A 19,625-nucleotide genomic window follows, 5' to 3' on the forward strand; every position below is an offset into this window, starting at 1 on the left:
GTCATAGGTGTGTGATATGCTTTAAATCACAAAATATATATAAAAATATGCTTGAAAATATAAACATTGGGACTTCTATCATTTTAATTGCATTGGAATAATATCATATATGTTATGAAATACTATAAATCCCATATTCTTGAAATATTATGTCTAATAGAAAGTTTCACCGTAATATGTCACGCCTTTACATTATAATATCATTTGTTCTCTAAAATTTTAGTTTCTTGTGTGGTTTTTGTGTAAAGCAGGTTTCAATTCATTTTCATCATCATCTTCATTGCTGGGCAATATGGAGTAAATTGCATCATGTCAGTGGCAGATTTTTTTTTTTTTTTTTTTTGAAATGAAGTCGTTACGCCGTTACGCGTAAAGACATTTGTCCTCCATTGCAATTCAAGAGATAATTCTGCATGGCCATGACAGGCAACCTATTTCACTTCACCATTTCAGAATTTTAATCAATTACATTCAGTGTTTCTTTCGCTTAACCCCAAACCAACTAAAAACACTAGGTATGAAGTACTATGCTATTGAACCTCAACTGTATCCTCTAATTAGGGTAGAAAAAAATAATCTCTGCCTATTCAGTCATATTGTTTACAATATTCATGCTAATCATGACTGTGATGCACGATTTTCAAAAGTTACTATATACTCCATTGAAATTGAAGATAATATATGTAGAATTTTTAGTTTTAAAATGTGTGTTAATTGCATTGGCAAACTGATTTTCCGAAATTTCGATTTCAGCTGTTCAAGAAGAAAAAAAATGTGACATCAAATCTGTAGGGCCTACATGTTGAACTGCACAGGCCTAAATTTTAGTCGCTGAAATTGAAAAAGGAAGTGATATTATTTTTTTTTTCAATACGAATACAATTCGTGTTGAATGGTAGAAATGATAGAGATTTACCTAACTAGTGTGCAGAAATTAAATTGATATAAAAAATGAAAGTATTTCCATGAATCTGTTTGAGCTCTATGCACGGCATCATTTTTTCATAGACATGAAGTGTCTGATATAAATTTCTTTAAAACATTTTTTTTTTCATGTCATTTTTCTTGCTATTTCTATTAAAGAAATGTTTGTTACAACATTAAAGGAATGATACAGTATTTGTGGAGATGAGAATTGGGCTTTTGACTTTTTGCGAGGTATCAAGAAAACACTTGTGAAATAGTACAGAGCATACCATTTTAAGAGGAAGATCCAGAAACAAAGTAAAACAAAGCAATCGTAATGAAGTGTGGGTCCCACACTTCTTAGAATCGCTCTGTTTTGGATATCTCAGCCATTTCAAAACCAATTTTCACCAAATGAATGTTGAATTCCTCATGGAATTACATGCTCTTTCATATTTCATAAGAGGTTTCTCATTATCTCACCAAAAAATGTTCGAAACCTGAAATTAGGTCCAACCAAAACTATACATTCCCTTTAATATGATAATGAAAGTCAAATTTGTTTTTAACTGCTTGTCAGTTTAATTGTTCTGCATAATGGGTTTCAATTGAATTTGGAAGTGAACATTGTTTATGAAAGACAAATTTTATTGTCACGTTTGAAATAATTGCTGCTATTCTCTTATTGTGTTCCTAATTTTATACGGTATCCCCAAATAGCAAACAAATTGTACCTTAAACCAAAAGGAATGCACACATTAAATGGGGATGGCTATATATTCAAGTAATGTGCAGTTTAGTGTTTCCGGGTTAGCTTGCCTGTACAGTGACGGGGCATTAAACTGCACATTACTTGAATATGAGACCGTTCTGACGCAAATAATTTTCACAGAACAATAGATACATAATGTACTGTTAAATGAATCCCACAAGGATTGGAACAATCATCCCCCAACATTCCTCCTACTGATTCCCGCTGATCAGGTACTAGCCATCCCCTTTAATGTGGACTGAAGTTTGGAATCAATCCCTCCCCAACTGAAACTCTCTCCTCCCCTCTCCAAAGAAAAAAAGGAACGTTTAATAAGAAGTTTAGATTCACTCTTCAAATACGTGCATACTACTTAACCACGTAAGATTTTATTTTAATGACAAGCTATCATTTAACCTTTTTTTTTTAATCAAATGGATCACGTGACAACATACCATCATGGTCCCTCATACCATATCAATAGGCTTCCCAGCCAACCTAATAGTAAGGGAAAACCTGGAAAATTACTTTCCTTTTTTTTTTAAATGGGAAATGAGGGAAGTGCCTTAAATTCGAGAAAATCAGGATTTTTTTCCTCTTATTTTTATATTTTCTACTATTCTTTTACAGCGGTCAGACTTTCTCTTTTCATTTTCACATTTAAACAGGTAATGGTTTGGATATGCATAAGTCAAAAACAATTTGACTGAAAAGGTCAAAATGATGATTCTGGAATTTTGAACTTTCATCGGGGGGGGGGGGGATGGAATCATATTCCTTGAAATGTGGCAACAAGGAACCCTTGATCTATTTTTGTTTTGAACATCAAACATAATTATTGCAAAAGTTTAGGTAATATCTCTAAAAAAAAAATATATCAATAAGTGAGCAATAGAATTTCAAGCCGTTACATTTGCCCCTGACGCCGTTACGCTGGTGAATTTGATTTTTTTTTTCTAGTAAGACTTGCTGACAAATAGTACAATTTCTCATTATACGGATTAACATTACTATAAGGTTTCACCCTTTGATGGTATCTAAGACTTGGCTCTTTCAGGGGTCACGAATTTGAACTTAAGTAAGTCCAACTCTAGAGCCATGTCTTTTGACTGTCACGACATTACGCTTCCCTTCATTTGCATATTATGTAACTGTTGTTACAAAGGGGCAGAATCTGATTTGTTGCATTGATAGGTCCTTCCCATTGGTACTGATGCGGGTACAAAAAGGTATGTCAAACAACAATTATGAGCTATAGTAGGAATAAGAAGAAGCAGAAAAAAGTCAAATGTCACGCTGTTATCAAATGGATTTGCCCATTAGTTATTCTTTTGGTGGGGAGGCTGGTTTATCTATCTGTATTCTTGTTAAAATAGATTCTGAATTTCAATAGAAATAAACACACTTGATGGAAGTTTTTATAAACTATGGGATCACTACAAACATTGTTCATTATCAACCAGTGCAAGACCAATAAAGAATCATTCGCTAAGGATTCGTATAAAAAAAATTAATAACACCAATATATCGTTCGCTATAACTTGCTAATAGCGCAATGCCGGGGCAATTTCCTTGCAAAAACATATTAATTCAAATGCATATGTGTTTTCTCACTTCAACACCCTTCAAATAATCTATTCCGATCACAATAGTCAGTGATCTATTCTTCATATATTATCTTTACAGGTTATACTCAGTGGTAATTTGATAACCATGGCAACCAACACTTCACCACCATCAATCCTGATGTCGCTCTTTTTGCCCTTCTGCGCCATAGTGATCATCTGCTGTTTCTTCCTGGATGCAGACCGACAGCCAACGCTTCTCTCCCACCGGTACCCCAAAGTTCGTCCCCTCCTGTCGGAAAGGTGAGCATTCTGCAACATAATATAACAGCGGTAGACGACATCGAGAACATGAACATGAGAATATTAAACACAGTGGGAAACACAAAAGAAGACAGTAAGCATCACACTAAACCTGAATATGACTAATGGTGACACGGGCGAGTTATGACGAAAATACAAGTCAAATATTTACACTTACAGAGCTTACTTCAATCGCAAAGAGTATTTCTCCCCTCGGAGAATCAAATGAAAGGATCTTGATTCGTGTTTTTTTTTTCTTTTGGCATTTTGTATTAGTACTTTCTATTTGTTTGTATCCTAGTCGAGAGATACAGAAGTAATAGGCACTCTATGAAGCGTTCCAAAACGGGCTACTCTTTTTGGGCCTAGTAATTGAAAAAAAAAAAACCCGAAATCAATAGAGCAAAACATACGAACATCCTTGTAATCACATGAGTGTCAAAGCTGATGACCGCTGTTAATGCAAAACTGTTATTTCTATCACGGCAACTGAAGACGACATGCACTGTATACTATATACTATCATTATACAGTGTAGTAACTGTTCAGTTATAGACCTATCATTATACTGTATAAAATGTGTATTTCCAATGTATCTATAGCGCCTATTAGTGTTTATTGTATTCATTTCTTGAATACAATTGAATAAAAAAAATTTCTTGTTTTAAAGCGCCAAGTCACTATTTTTCTTTTTTTTTTCCTTTTTTCTCTAGCAAAATGTGTTTCGTGTATTAAGATTAAGAGTTTTATGAGTACATATATAATTGGTGTTGTATTATATTGGTATCACATATTCGGATAGGGCCTCATCCACGTCAAGCTCTGCTTATGATGACGGTCCCCTGTATTGACTTCTCCTTTGTTAATAGATACAGTATGCCTTAATATGTTATTTTGATTCATATGTCACTTCAGACTAATGTTGTTACGCAAATGATATCTTTTTTTTTTTTGTATCGATTTGTATGTTATCTGTATCATTCTGTTTTCATTTGCAATTTTATTCGGAGAAAGAAAATGCAAAAATAAACCAAACAAGCAATAGCCATCTACATAGTTTGTATCTCTTGATTAAATAAAAAAAAAAATGTATCCTCACTAACGAGGTATCATACTTAATTCAACTTTACGTTCATAAAATATGTTTCTCTTAACTACAGAACAATTTATGCGACGATGAGTAAGGCAAACCAGTCACTTTGCCCCACGGGGTCAATTTCCGTAACTTCGGTCACGCTTGTTGCCGATAGCGTTCGCAATGGATCCGATGTTCCATATCAAGCAACCTGCCAACCACTTGATAGAGTCGTGTATATAAAGACACACAAAACAGGATCAACGACTTTAGCATCTATATTTGAACGGTATGCATATCTTCACAGTCTGGACGTTGCAGTGCCTCCAAGCAGTCACATCCTTTCAAATGACGACTTGTTTCTTACTTCGATGGTCATAAAATTCAAGAGACGAAAGAGGAAAGATTTTGACATGTTAGTTAATCATGTGAGATATAACCGGAGACAAATGGATATTTCTGTGCCTCATGCAAAATACGTCTCAATAATTCGACACCCAGTGCAGCAGTTCGAATCATTCTTCGGATATTTTGAAATCGCAGAGCGTTTGAAAATTAATGCTTCCAATCCTTTGGAAGCATTCATGTCTAATGTGAAAGTGTATAACGCCAATGACAGCTTTCTGTGGACAAGATTCAGAAATGGACAGTTGTATGATTTTGGATTCGATCATAATTATGATGAAAATTTCACAAGAATCAAGGAGAAAATCAAAGAATTAGCGAGGGAAATAGACTTAGTTATGATTAACGAGTACTTTGACGAGTCCTTGATTCTTCTGCGGAAACTGATGTGCTGGAACTACACGGATATTCTCTACGTATCTAATGCTGTCCGAAGCAAAAGCCATCGCTACCCACTCACCGAGAAAACCGCAGAAAGAATCCGCTCTTGGAATGCCGGAGACACAATGCTTTATGATTATTTCAACAAAACCTTCTGGAAGAAAGTCCGAGAATATGGCGAGGACTTTCACCGAGATCTTGCTTATTTTCGGGCCTTGGAGCAAAGTGTGATGGATGATTGCATCATGAAAAATAAGACGGACAATCGTGATATACGGGAGGATAAATTCGTCACTAAACGGAACGCAACCAAATTCTGTAAAGACTTACTCCGTGCTGATGTTTTGTACACGCACCTTATTAGAAAGACAATGATTACTCGATATAAAAGGCACAAAAGGGGACATTGATGCCATTTTATCCGTTTAAGGGATGTGAATCATTATTCAATTGCACTGCACTTGCTTTTCCATTCTGTGAAAAGGACACATTTTTAATAATAAAATCCAACGTTGCCAATTTTTCATGCGGCTAGATAACTCTGTGGTTATTTTTTTTTAGGCGATATCACTCTTCTGCACCTGTAATCGCATTGCAGTTGAAGAGATCAGCCCGTTTTTTGCTTGAATGAAGGAAAATGACCCAGGTTATGACGAACTTGTAAATAACTTTAGGACATATTCCCAAAGTAATAAATCCCTAGTTAATACACATTTACATTTATCGCTTGCAATTCACTGGCATTGTGAGAAACAGTATGAAGATTTCAAAAATTATTCAGATATTCCTTCCCACAAGGTATAACCTCACTAACTCCGATTTGTATTTTTTTTTAAAGAATACTGTTTATCTTTTTTTTTAAAAACTAGGGATATATTTTCAAACTGCCAATTTGGATTAAGAGAAAAATCACAACACAAGGCATTACAAGAAAGAAAGTTGAGAAAGCTGAAAAAGTTAAGAAAGTTACTCATGCACTTGATACATTTCTACACACAATGGCCATCTGCCTGGACTTCTCCAGGGATTAGACCGCGCGATAAGCCACGATAAACTTCTCATAATTATCCCCTACGGCAAGTATGGGAAAGCCTTGCAGTGGTTCATGAGTTACTTGTCTTACAGATCCCAAAAATGTACACTTTAACAGCAATGCTATTCATAATTTGCATTCATGATTTCTATAGATCCTTGGACAAACTGCCATCAATATCATTTGCGGATAACCTCAACGTTTTCTTCGTTCATTATGACCCTTATATTTCGATTAAAAAAAAAACAGTAAATGGGAATTAAAACATGTTACATAAAATATATGCCAGGTGATTGTCATTTACCGTTAAAATAACGAAATAAAACAAAAATATGTTTTGGTTTTGTTTTCGTTTTTTAGCATAGATGGCCTTCAAGGAAATATTTCATTTGATATATTTGACATACTATTCCCCAAGAAGAAGTTTCTTCCATCAAATAATTTTCGGGAGTAAATATTTCGTATTGAGAAAAAAAAAGTTTAACAGCAATTTTAAATGTTGTTTGACTGTCGTTTAGCTATCCACGATATACAATATCCGCTGTTCAGTATATCACTCCTTTTCATCGCTATATGTATTCCTTTGTCTTTTTTGCAAAGTGTACTTCCCTCATAAAATATACAGTTGTATATGATATAGCTCCTATGTGTGTGTGTGTGTGTGAAAACACATACGCAATGCATTTCATTAGACAGTGTTAGAGAGGATCCTACGTTCAATTTATTCGTTCTCTCACTTTTTGACGCATGTCGAGTCGTGCACTCTTGCAAACATACATATGCCTCCTATTCATCCAAGCATGAAAACATCTCACACAAAAGTGATACCAAATGGTGGGAATAAAATGCTCAAACCATGTATGATAATCTTTCTTTCATTTTCTTTTTTGTTTAATAAGACTTTTTTATACTCACCCTGCAGTGTGAGGATGCATTATGACACTATATTAATACGTGCCATAACTCCACCCACTGCACTCTTTTTTTGTCAATACCGGTGAGCCGCCTTTCACCTTCGTAGACTTTGTACACAGTGAAGATACATACGCGGAGCAAGGAGTTGACAGACAAAAACGATTTAACCATTCAAAATTTCCTCAATAGTTCCTTTTCCTATTTCTGATAGACAATTTTCCAAATAGGCCCTACTTCACTAAAAGTGCGTACCAGATTATTGAACTTCAATTCTAAAAAATGTGAAATCTCCCTCGTGTGAGCAAGAGATCTAGTCCAGTCAAAATATGAAGAAAGGGGGTCAACCCAAAACAAATTGCAACAGAAACCAATCCAATTACATTTAATCTGGAAGAGCTATCGAAAGAACATATTAAAAGTTCCCCAAAATTCGAGTGATGGATCAATGCCTAATTTGCATAAATTCAAAATGGCCGCCATGTAACATATTTAGGCTTATATCTTTTGACTTAAAACCCATAGAAAGTTAGTTGTTGTGCCTAAACCTTTTTTTTTATTTTTGTATGTCAAGGAACACAATTATGACATCAGTAGGAACTTAAAGATAGTATTCCTTTGTACATAATTTGCATAAATTTGTATATAAATGAATCCACAATGGCCGCCATAATGACCTGTTAATATCTCTCTAAATAAAACCTGTAGAAATTAAATTTTGTTGTTATACCTATGTGTTTCAGGTCAAGGAACACAATTATGATTTCAGTTGTAACTTAAAAGCTTTCCTGTAAACATAATTTACATAATGTGCACATACTAATATGCAAAATGGCCGCCACATGGCTTGTGAATGCCCATATCTCTGATTTTTATATCCATAAGTGGGTCCCTTTATTTCTCCTTATCTTCACTGCCAGGAATAATTACTGCAGAACTTGTATTCACGAGTAAGTCACTGCATAAAAATACCTATAAATTCCATCATTCAAAGTGATTATATGAATACACTTATACTTTTAGGATAAACATATCATATACAACCTGCACAATATGTTGATTGTGATGTCTGTATCTATCATTTCAACCATAATGATTATCTTTACGTATAGTTGCATGAATTTGCAAGTACTGTACCACCCACAATTTCCTCAAATAAAGCCTTTGAACATTAATCAGTGTAAACAGCATCAAACAGAACCAATATTGTCATTTGATTTTAACTCCAAATTAGCTTCCAAGTGCGCTCAATAGGTACACAAAAACTGAAATCTTTCAATCATTTAAAACATCTCATAATTGCATACAATGTGAGAATTTGCCTTTATGTTTAATGCATACTTATATCTACATATCTATTCTAGTCTATTCTATCTACACTTGTATCTAGTCTTCCTTAGCCCTGGAGGTCTCTAAAGGCTTCCAACTTTGATGTGTTCTCCCTAGTTAGTAGTCTGCAAGACTGCATGGAAGGTGAACTTGAAATACTCAGGTGAGCTCTGAACCTATGGGTTTCTTGTTCAGAAAGTCACTGAGTGACAAGGCACCAATTGTATGACAAAAAAAAAATCTACAATATATACCAAACTCATGTAACTTTTGTATATCAACTTATAGATAAACATGCTTATAATGAATTGATGTACCCTCCCTCTTGCAAAAAAAAAGTGTTGTAGCGTAGTTACATATAAGCATTAAACAATTAAAAGATGTCAATTTTTGTGTACCTATAGAGCACACTTGGAAGCTAATTTGAAGTTAAAGTTAAATGAAAATAGTTTCTGTTCAATGCTGTTTAAATTGATTAATGTTCAGAGGCTTTATTTTAGGAAATCATGGGTGGCAAAGAAGGCCTATTTGCAAATTCATGCAACTAGGTTTAAAGATAATCATTAAGGTTGTGAATTGTAAATGTTTTCTGCCCTTGAAATAATCAGACACAGACATCACAATCAACATTGTGCAGGTTGTATGTTATGTATATGTTAAGGATATTTACATGTATATGTATATTTATGCAGATTTCCGGTGACTAACTCCTGAATGTAAGTACTGCAGCAATTGTTCAGCAATAACAGACACAAAGGGACCCACTTACGGATGAAATAATCAGAGTTATGGCATGCACAAGCCATATGGTGGCCATTTTGCAAATAATTATATGCATGTATAATATGCAAATTATGTATATTTCAAAGTCACAACTGACATCATGGTTGTGTTCCTTGACCTGAAAACATAGGTATAGACAACAGAATTTAATTTCTACAGGTTTAATGTACAGAGATATTAACAGGCCATTATACGGCCATTTTGGATGCATTTATATACAAATTTATGCAAATAATGTACAAAGGAATACTTTTAAGTTACTACTGATGTCATGATTGTGCTCCTTGACATAAAAACCATAGGTTTAGACACAAGAACTAATTTTCTATGGGTTTTATGTCCCAAGATATAAGCCTAAATAGGTTACATGGCAGCCATTTTGAATTTATGCAATTTAGGCATTGATCCACCACTCGAATTTGAGGGAACTTTTAATAAATTATGTTCTTTTGATAGCTCTTCCAGGTTAATGCAAGTGGAATGGTTTCTGTTGCAATTTGTTTTGGGTCATTCCATATTTTGACTGGACTAATATCCCATCCTACACCCTCCTCGATCATAATGATCCTCCAATTTTTGCCTACATCCCCGCTAATCCTGAAAAATATTCTAGCTCTTGTGCATCTCAGTGACCGTTTAAAAAAAAAAGAAACGACGTGTCTTGATGTCACCTCTTGTGAAAATTCTAACACTACATTCAATGTCTAAGATCTGAACTGACCTTACGTGTAATAAACATGGCGGGAGCAACACGTGCCAACTGACTTTCCAGGAGACTTCGTAGATAATCTGTTTGCACTAATGTTTCTTGAAATGCAGGTGTGTCATGTAAATAAAGACATAAATTACTTGAGAGGTTTTGAAGAACTTTGTACAATAGCACTGTTCTCGTTTTCCTGACTTACTGTAATGTTGTATGTGACAATAAGTACGTTTTTATAATTTGCCCTGATCAAATGAAGGTATTACAAAAGAAGGCGATAAGGCTTAATTGTTACCCATTTAGACTTCAGACGTCCGAGTACAGTCATCGTTTCTTCAGTTAAAGTCACTACCACTTGATGAATTAGTGTCATTTAATTGTTCAATTTTTTTAACTGCAATCTCGTTCGTAATTTTGCCAATCAAAAGACCTATTTACCCTTAAATCAAGGATTCATGATGGCAACACAGGTTACAGAACCTTCCTCTATCGACCCCATGTAAAGACTACTGTTCCTTTGAATTCTTTTCAAATCATTTTATTAAAGAATAGATCAAATGCCACCTAACATGAGGAACATTACATCATTCTCTATAGGTTAAAAGTTCAATGAAAAAGAAATATTTGACAGTCTGAAATTATTTAAGCCAGTGTTAAACAGTTGAAATGGTCAGGCTAGAAGTCTAAAATGTGTTCTGTGTGACATACGTGCGTATGTACGTGTATTATTGTGTTTATAGTCTTCATTTTCCATGAAGTTTATCTTTTCCATTGTATATACGTTGGGTTTGTCTTGATTTACACTTCCCATGTGGTACACTTATGTGAGAATTTGCGTGACAATTTAGTCTAAAGTCGGTGGTCTCAGCGACTGATCGATAAACACGACAATTAATTAATTTTGTTAGTTGACATCATTGACTGTTGATGATAATACTGTACCTCTGAGTCCAAACTTACTTGTGTACATTTACATCGAGGCTCCAACTCACAAGCCTTGCTGCTGAAGGAGGCACTCAAAGGGTAAATCCAGTCCAAATATTAAGTTTGTCTGATAAGAAAGAGTAAAATATTATGAGTTCAACCGTGAAATTTTGATTGAAATCGGGTGAAAAATAAGGAAGTTATGACATTTCAAATTATCGCTAATTTTTCAGGAAACAGTTCTTGAACAGTCAATATGAATATGCAAATGGCAAAGTAAGCATGTCATTCCCTCACAACGTGTCATATAGTTTGTACATAAAATTTTGAAATTTCCAGTTTTTCATTCAAACGCAATTATCCCCGAGGCTCAAATCCTGGTATATCTAACTGATCACTATTCTAAAGTTATTCAACCTGGAATAATATGCTTATCATGCTTCAGACTTCAATGACAGAAACATTTAATTTTCGTCATTTTTTGGTACGCAATCAATGGAAAATTGTGAGGGTATGACATGGTTAGCTCACTGACTTGGGTATTCATATCCACAGTACAAGACCTTTTTTTTTTTAAACAGAAATTAGCAAAACTTTAAAATGTCATAACTTTACTTATTTTTCATCCGATTTCAGTCAAATTTTTATCGTTGAACTCATAAGATTTTTTTGCTCGTTTTTATCAGACTAACTTATATTTGAGCTGGATTTCCCCTTTAAGCTATTAATGTTTAACTAATGTAAATGTATGTGCGATGCATGTAATCTTGATATGATTTGTCTGGAATAAATTTGAAGTTGAAGTATCTATTGATAATCGATAACTTCTTGCGTTTATCATGTTACGAGGAATGCAACAGCAGATGTAACATTGGCTACTCAGTTTTTTTCGACCTGCATTTCGAACAAACGTGCAGACGAAGTCATGTGCATACTATTTTACGTTAACTGACTCAAGGCATGTAGTGAGACGTTAAAAAGGATGGCATAGTTTTGGTTGAGATGGCTTTCCAACCTTTTTTGTGAGATGATAAGAAACCTCTTATGAAATGTAAAAGAGCTTGTTATTCTATGAGGGATTCAAAGTTTATTTGATGAAAATTGGGTTTGAAATGGCTAAGATATTCTTGGCTTCTTCATGGCTAAGGAATTCTTGTGTAAGGTGAGATCCACCTTTTCATTATAGGACTGCTTTGTTTTACTTTGTTTTTTGATATCTCAGCCATTTTAAAACCGATTTTCATTAAAAAATAAACTTTGAATTCCTCTAGAATTTTATGCTCTTAAAGGGACTGTACAGTACTGGTTGAGGTGGGGATTCATGTTTTGAACATTCCTAAGTGAGATAATGAGAAACCGCTTATGAAATATGACAGAGCATGTAATTTTAAGAAGGATTCAACTTTTATTTGATGAAAATTGGTTTTCAAATAGCTGAGATATCCAAAACAGTGATAATAATAAAAGGCGACAGGCCACAACTTTTATTAGGATCTCTTTGTTTCACCTTGATTTTGAATATCTCAGCCATTTCAAAACCGATTTTAATCAAATAAACTTTTGATACCCCTTAGAATTGCATACTCTTTGACATCTCAGAAGTGGTTTCTGAATATCTCACAAAACGTTAAAAGCTAAATCCTCACCTCAACCAGAACTGTACACAACCTTTAAACATTTGATAGAGCGGTTTTCTAAGTATCTCACAAAACATTGCAAAAAGTTAAAAGCTGAATCCTTACCTCACCCAACACTATCTCTTCAAGCCTTCATAAACCGGTAGTCGACATGCCTCTACAGAACCCACCTTTCTTCAGGCTAATATAGAATAACGACTTATCACTCATGGTTCTACACTATCATTTCACATTTTAGTTATTGGGAGTACGACGAATTTTCACCAATAGGTCAGGTGAACTATCTTCTGAAAAAAAAAAAAAAAAAAACTGTCCAGTATCTAAACACAAGATAAGAGGGCAGAGAAAAAAAGAAAGAATACAACATATCATTCCTGAACTCATGAAAGAATTAACAAAAAAGTTGCTTTAACTGCAAAATTCATAATCCAATTATTGACAGTTAGATGTCACACATACACACACACACACACACACAAGAGAATTTTGCAGTGGGACTTCAATTCCTCCGCAAATCCACCATTTTCATTTAGACCCACAGTATGATACTGAGTATTCAACTCTCCTTTTTTAATCTTGCGGATAGTGAGCTTAATTCATTCTTCACTAAACTTCTACCAACAATCTCCATTTTAGAAAGTGAAATGTCGGAAATGGTTGCTATACAGATGTGTACGACACGGCATTATAGGCCGAAATAACGTATACCATGTATGATTCATGGCCTGACAGGCTGAAAAAAAAAAGATTAAAAAAAAGATAAAATAAAATAAAATCTGCCTTCACACCCATTTCAAATTCTTTCAAAGTCTTTTATGTTTGATAACAAAGTAGGCCTGTCTGTAAATATTCTCAGTCATCCAGATGAAGGTCCACCGGTAAATCCAGCCAACTGGACTTAGACTGGCCTACTTGTGTTTTGGAGTTGCGACGTTCACGTGCTCTCCGGGACACTACTAGTAATTTCATCAGGCCGTATGGCAAGCCTTTTAGGCCGACTGACCCTTACCCTAAACCTAACCCTCACCCTAATCTTATACTCTAACCCTACAATAACCGCTATTTAGCCGGGTTGATTGTCCTCGGGATACATACGCTCAATACCCTAGACCCAGTTGCCTTCTAAATTATTCAAACAACAGTTTACAACAACTTACAAGCTAGTAATTACCTTGCTGGTTGTATACACAAGTTTTGATTAATCGATTTGATTGATGTGATATGAATTTATTTCGACTTTGTGTTCACAAAAGTATGAAACAAATATAACTGAGTTGCAATGATTACTATACAATAATATTCGTCAATTTTTAAGTACAAAAATAATCGAAACAATGATACATGGACAACATCACTTGGAGCATACATTGTATAACAATCTATTTTCTAATTTTGCATATAACCATTTACTAGTACAGCGTAAACCATATTTTCTAACACTGTAATATAACACTCACTCCAAAGGATACGCCTGAATATATAAATCGTATCCTAACATACAAGTCGAAATAACACTGTTCTGCCATATCCTCACACCGATACATTGTATTCCTTTCGAGCATGTACATTTACAACAGTGAAATTGTTGAGGAGCATTAATATCTACGTAGAATGGACAGGAATCCTGGCTTCAAATTGGGTCGCTGCTTTGGCCAAGACTGGCTCACACAATAATGGGTGAAGAGGTGAGTACAGGCCTTATAGCTTCTATCTCTACTACAAGATTCAAGATTCAAGATTAAAATTTATTTTCACTTCCATCATAATAAACAAAGAAATTATATACATTGCATATGTACAGGATATTTGTAATAATTGCAGAATGTGATTTGTCAAAGTACATATGAAAATGAGAAGCAGATGAAAAAAAAAAAACAACCCCGCAATTATGTCTTTGTTTTTATATACATAAAGCGTATAATACAAGTCAACTAATGATGACTACATTCCCGCTCAGTTTCCAATAGTGATATCTCCTTATACTTGGGCTTTATTGAAAAAGTTTCATATACAACTGACCTACACACATGCATCAAATGTGATAACTTCAACATTTTTTTTTAATCACTGCTCGCACTAGTAAACAGATGCCTTAAATGAGATGAAAGATATTTCCCCTAAACATGCTAAACACTGCTAAAGGCAAAGCATATGAAACAAAAGTCAGTTCCGCCCAGAAATATATTGTATCTACAAAAGTACAATCCAGACATTGTCACAGCTGTATGTCGTGAAAATCTTTGAAACTGTCCTCTCCTGGAAAGCCGAATATATCACTTTTCCGCTTAATGCCGACAATGAAAAGTGATATGGTATATACAGTACTCTCCGCGTAATTGGGTATCACTTAAACGGGTACTCCGTTTAATTGAGTAGTAATGTCAGAGTCAGTTCCAATGCACATTGAAATTACCTGATAATCGGGTTGCCTCTCCGCATAAATGGGTAAATAATTTTCTTTTAATCTAATTTCTATCCACATTTTATCGCAGATATAACACTTTAAGAAATCATACATGTCAAATTTTCCTTGACTAATCGCATTCTCTGCTTAATTCGCAAAGAAGACCGATCATTTGGGGAGTGATTAGCGAGAAGACTATAGTCAAGTGACAAAGTTTTCTTAGGACATATTTGTCCATAAAAGAGTTTGAATTATTGTGCCGTGCAAGCACGCGTGTTAAGCATACAGTGTAGGTGTTTGGTGCGGTGTACAATGCATGTAAATACACAATGTGTGTGTCAATTGTGAATGAGACGTGTTCTTCATAATTTAATATGTTAGATTAGTGCTGTGGCATGCAAATTCGAGTAATTGTTGCTTCTTAGTATTTTATCAATATTTGCGCAATTCTTTGGTGTATGTGTGTTTGGGTGTGTGTATGCACATGATGGGTGTTCGGATTTGTGTAGAAGCCTATGCATATGTATATCATATCTTATATTGATTTGGTGTAACCAAACCAACGGCGTAAATCCATACTGAGGAGTGGGGGGGATGGTCACCATCACCACGATTACAAGCCCATAACCGGACCGGCGCAGCCTTTTTTTTTGGGGGGGGGGGGGGGGGGGTGGGGGTGGGGGGGGAGAAGCTTTGTCTCCCCCTCCCCCCCCCCCCCACACACACACTTTACAGGGATCGGATGCCCCAGTCTTTTGCATGAAATATAAAGTGGGAGAAAAGTGGCAGCAACAACATAAAGACTTTTTGTTCTTGTTGCTTTTTTTTTTTTTTGCTTGTCAGACGACTTTCGGCGGAAAATCAGACCTTTTTTTTTTTTTTGGAAATATCTGTGAGAGGGAGCGGAACGACCGAACGGGGGAAGGGTGTGTATGGGGGGGGGGGGGGTATCCCTCTCCCACACGAGGAAGATTTTGCATTTTCAGACCTGAAATTCAGCGATCTGGTGCTCACTTGTGAAAATTTTGTTTTTTTTTTCTTTAAAAAAACAATAAGAAAATGAAATATTCACAATATATTATTGAATGACAAAATCGTGGTATTTCAGCTCTTGCTGTACGACATCACTGTGAAGGCCTACTAAATAATGGGGCCTATCATCGGCGTAGACAGGATTTGATCTTAGGAGGAGCGGTTATGTGAGGGAACGAATCAAGCGAGGGGGGAGGGTATGGTAGGGGGGTTTCCCCCTCCTACGGTGAAATCTCTTTGCGTTGAAAATTTTGACATTTTTCGGTCCAAAAACTGCCGTTTGTAGCTATATTCTTCGCTTTGGAAATTAAGGGGGGCACACCAGGCGCAACTGCTGTCAATCACTGGCAGCAACATCAGGAGAATGGCATAGCGATTGAATGCGAGCGAGCGGAGCGAGCGAGCATGAAAATTTTAACATTTTACAGTCTAAAAACTGCCGTTTGTAGCTATACTTTTTCGCTTTGGAAATTAAGGGGGGCTGCATCAGGCGCAACTGCTGGCAATTACTGGCAGCAACATCAGGAGAATGGCATAGCAGTTAAATGCGAGCGAGCGGGGCGAGCGAGCTTGAAAATTTTGACATTTTACAGTCCAAAGACTGCCGTTTGTGGCTGTATTTTTTCGCTTTGGAAATTATGGGGGCACACCGGGCGCAACTGCCGGCAATCGGGCAGCAACATCAGAATGGCGAAGCGAGTGAGCTTGAAAATTTTGATATTTTACAGTCCCACATGTCCTTTGTGGCTGTACTAGTATTTTTTCGCTTTGGAAATTAAGCGGGGGGGGGGGGGGGGCGCACCGGGCGAAAACTGCTGGCAATTACTGGCAGCAACATCAGGAGAATGGCGTAATGATTAAATGCGAGCGAGCGAAGCGAGTGAGCTTGAAAATTTTGACATTTTCCAATCCCTAAAACTGTCGTTTGTGGCTGTATTTTTTCGCTTTGGAAATTAAGGGGGCGCACCGGGCAAAAACTGTTGGCAATTACTGGCAGCAACATCAGGAGAATGGCATAATGATTAGATACGAGCGAGCGAAGCGAGCGAGCTTCAAAATTTTGACATTTGACAGTCCCCAAACTGCCGTTTGTAGCTATATTTTCCGCTTTGGAAATTAAGGGGGCGCACCGGGCGAAAACTGCTGGCAATTACTGGCAGCAACATCAGGAGAATGGAATAATAATTAGATGCGAGCGAGCGAAGCGAGCGAGCTTCAAAAATTTGATATTTTACATTCCCCAAACTGCCGTTTGTAGCTATATTTTTCGCTTTGGAAATTAAGGGGGGCGCACCTGCTCACAATCACTGGCAGCAACATCAGGAGAATGGCATAGCGATTAAATGCGAGCGAGCGGAGCGAGCGAGCTTGAAAATTTTGACATTTTGCAGTCTAAAAACTGCCGTTTGTAGCTATACTTTTTCGCTTTGGAAATTTAGGGGGCACACCGAGTGCAACTGCCGGCAATTACTGGCAGCAACATCAGGAGAATGGCATAGCGGTTAAATGCGAGCGAGCGGAGCGAGCGAGCTTGAAAATTTTGACATTTTATAAACAGTCCAAAGACTGCCGTTTGTGGCTGTATTTTTTCGCTTTGGAAATTAAGGGGGCACACCGGGCGCAACTGCCGGCAATTACTGGCAGCAACATCAGGAGAATGGCATACTGATTAAATGCTAGCGAGCGAAGCGAGTGAGCTTGAGAATTTTGACATTTTCCAGTCCTAAAAACTGTCGTTTGTAGCTACATTTTCGCTTTGGAAATTAAGGGGGGCGCACTGGGTGCACCTGCTGTCAATCATTGGCAGCAACATCAGGAGAATAGAATAGCGGTTAAATGCGAGCGAGCGGAGCGAGCGAGCTTTAAAATTTTAAAATTTTACACTCCAAAAACTGCCGTTTGTAGCTATATTTTTCGTTTTTGTTTGTCCCACTTTTATTTGAGAACCATCCTCCCCCCCCCCCATCGACGCCTCTATACATATTAGGTTGCTTTTGTTAAGTGAAAGATCTGCTGCACACTCTTTGATAAATTAGGGAATATACGTCTATGTCAAAAGTGTACAAAGTTTATCCCTTATCCTGTATAGCGGACCTTTTGCATGTTCATGATTGCAATACAACGATCTGGTGCATAGTTCTGGCGATATTTGGACAATTTTCCATCAAGAAAGTTCAAGATTTGTCCTCATCTCGGGAATTGCTTGGGGGATAAATGATTTGTCTGTCTAAACACTTCCTTTGGGGCGGGGCAAATGCCCCTTTGCCCCCCATAGATTCGACGTCCCTGATCTTCCCTTGGTATGCCCATAGATGTATCCTGACTGAGTCATCAGTCACTACCTTCTCAGGAATGATTCAGGAAATGGAGGGGATTCAATTATGGCGATAAAGTTGTTGTTATTGTTTGTTTGTATGTTTTCGTACATATTTTGCAGATGGTCCCCAGTTACTCGCGTCATAGCATGTTTACATGTAGACCTATACTATCTGACGTTGTCAACGCCTGAGCCATACCTTACAGTGTATGTCGATGTTACTTTCTTCGCGAGCGAGCGAAGCGAGCGAGCGCTTGAGAAAATTATACATTTTCCTACAAGATAGAATACTGTTCAGCTCTGTTACCTGTCTGAAGGCCGGCGTACAAACGTCATGCAATATGCCAAAATTGATACAATCACATTTCTGCTTCCTCCATTTTTCCCCCTCAAAATTCAGGGGGGGATGATTGTACAGGCCATCCCCCCCTCCTCCATTTCAGGGGGGGATATATCCCCCCCATCCCCCCCGGGATTTACGCCCATGAACCAAACGTAACCTATACATCGATTAGTGTCGTTAGCTTGTCACAATTTGCAATGCTTTCATGCATATCAAGTGATATTTTCCTCGTAGTACGCATCCTAATCATTAAAAAAAAAATATGAAAGAAATTAATATAAACAGCGTGTGTACTGGTCTGAGGTAAAACGCTTTCAACATTCATTGCACAAGTACCAGTAAAGATATAGTGTAGTTATTTGGTGAGTATACTCACGTGACATAGAAATAAAGAAAGATGATATGTTGCTGGTACACTCTGCGTCATATTACACACGATTATCCCTCCTCCTTTAACATTGTGTGTTAAGCAATGTTCATAGAGGACTGTGCTCACCAAACAGGGCTAAATACAACACTTGCTCTTCTGGTGGAATTGGAAAAATTGTCATAAGAGTGCGGCTGCTCATAAAGTACATTATACCAACTGACCATTTATCTTGTTCGTCTAGATTTTGAAGACACTTTCGAGGTCTGTCAGTCTTCGAAGAATATATAAAGACTACCAAAACAAATCTTGCAAATTGGCAAAGAGGTTCCTGCAAGATACCGACAATGGAGGGAACATTACTAAACCATACTCTACCGCAGTCCCCACTGAACATTTTAGAACAGGACATCGACCAAAAACTACCTTCTCTAATGATGTCTACTGCGGCTATT

At 36.6% G+C, this 19,625-nt stretch overlaps 1 protein-coding gene across 1 annotated transcript; it reads left to right on the forward strand.

Annotated features, from left to right (window-relative positions):
• The first annotated feature begins 3,370 nt into the window (after positions 1–3,370).
• Positions 3,371–6,063, forward strand: LOC140243239 (galactosylceramide sulfotransferase-like). The gene is made up of 2 exons (XM_072322913.1): positions 3,371–3,525; positions 4,686–6,063. The coding sequence occupies exons 1-2, from the start codon at positions 3,371–3,373 to the stop codon at positions 5,794–5,796; spliced, it is 1,266 nt and encodes a 421-aa protein (XP_072179014.1). The 3' UTR covers positions 5,797–6,063.
• Positions 6,064–19,625: the final 13,562 nt, after the last annotated feature.

Source organism: Diadema setosum, chromosome 2 (assembly GCF_964275005.1).
Source record: "Diadema setosum chromosome 2, eeDiaSeto1, whole genome shotgun sequence".
Classification (NCBI taxonomy): domain Eukaryota; kingdom Metazoa; phylum Echinodermata; class Echinoidea; order Diadematoida; family Diadematidae; genus Diadema; species Diadema setosum.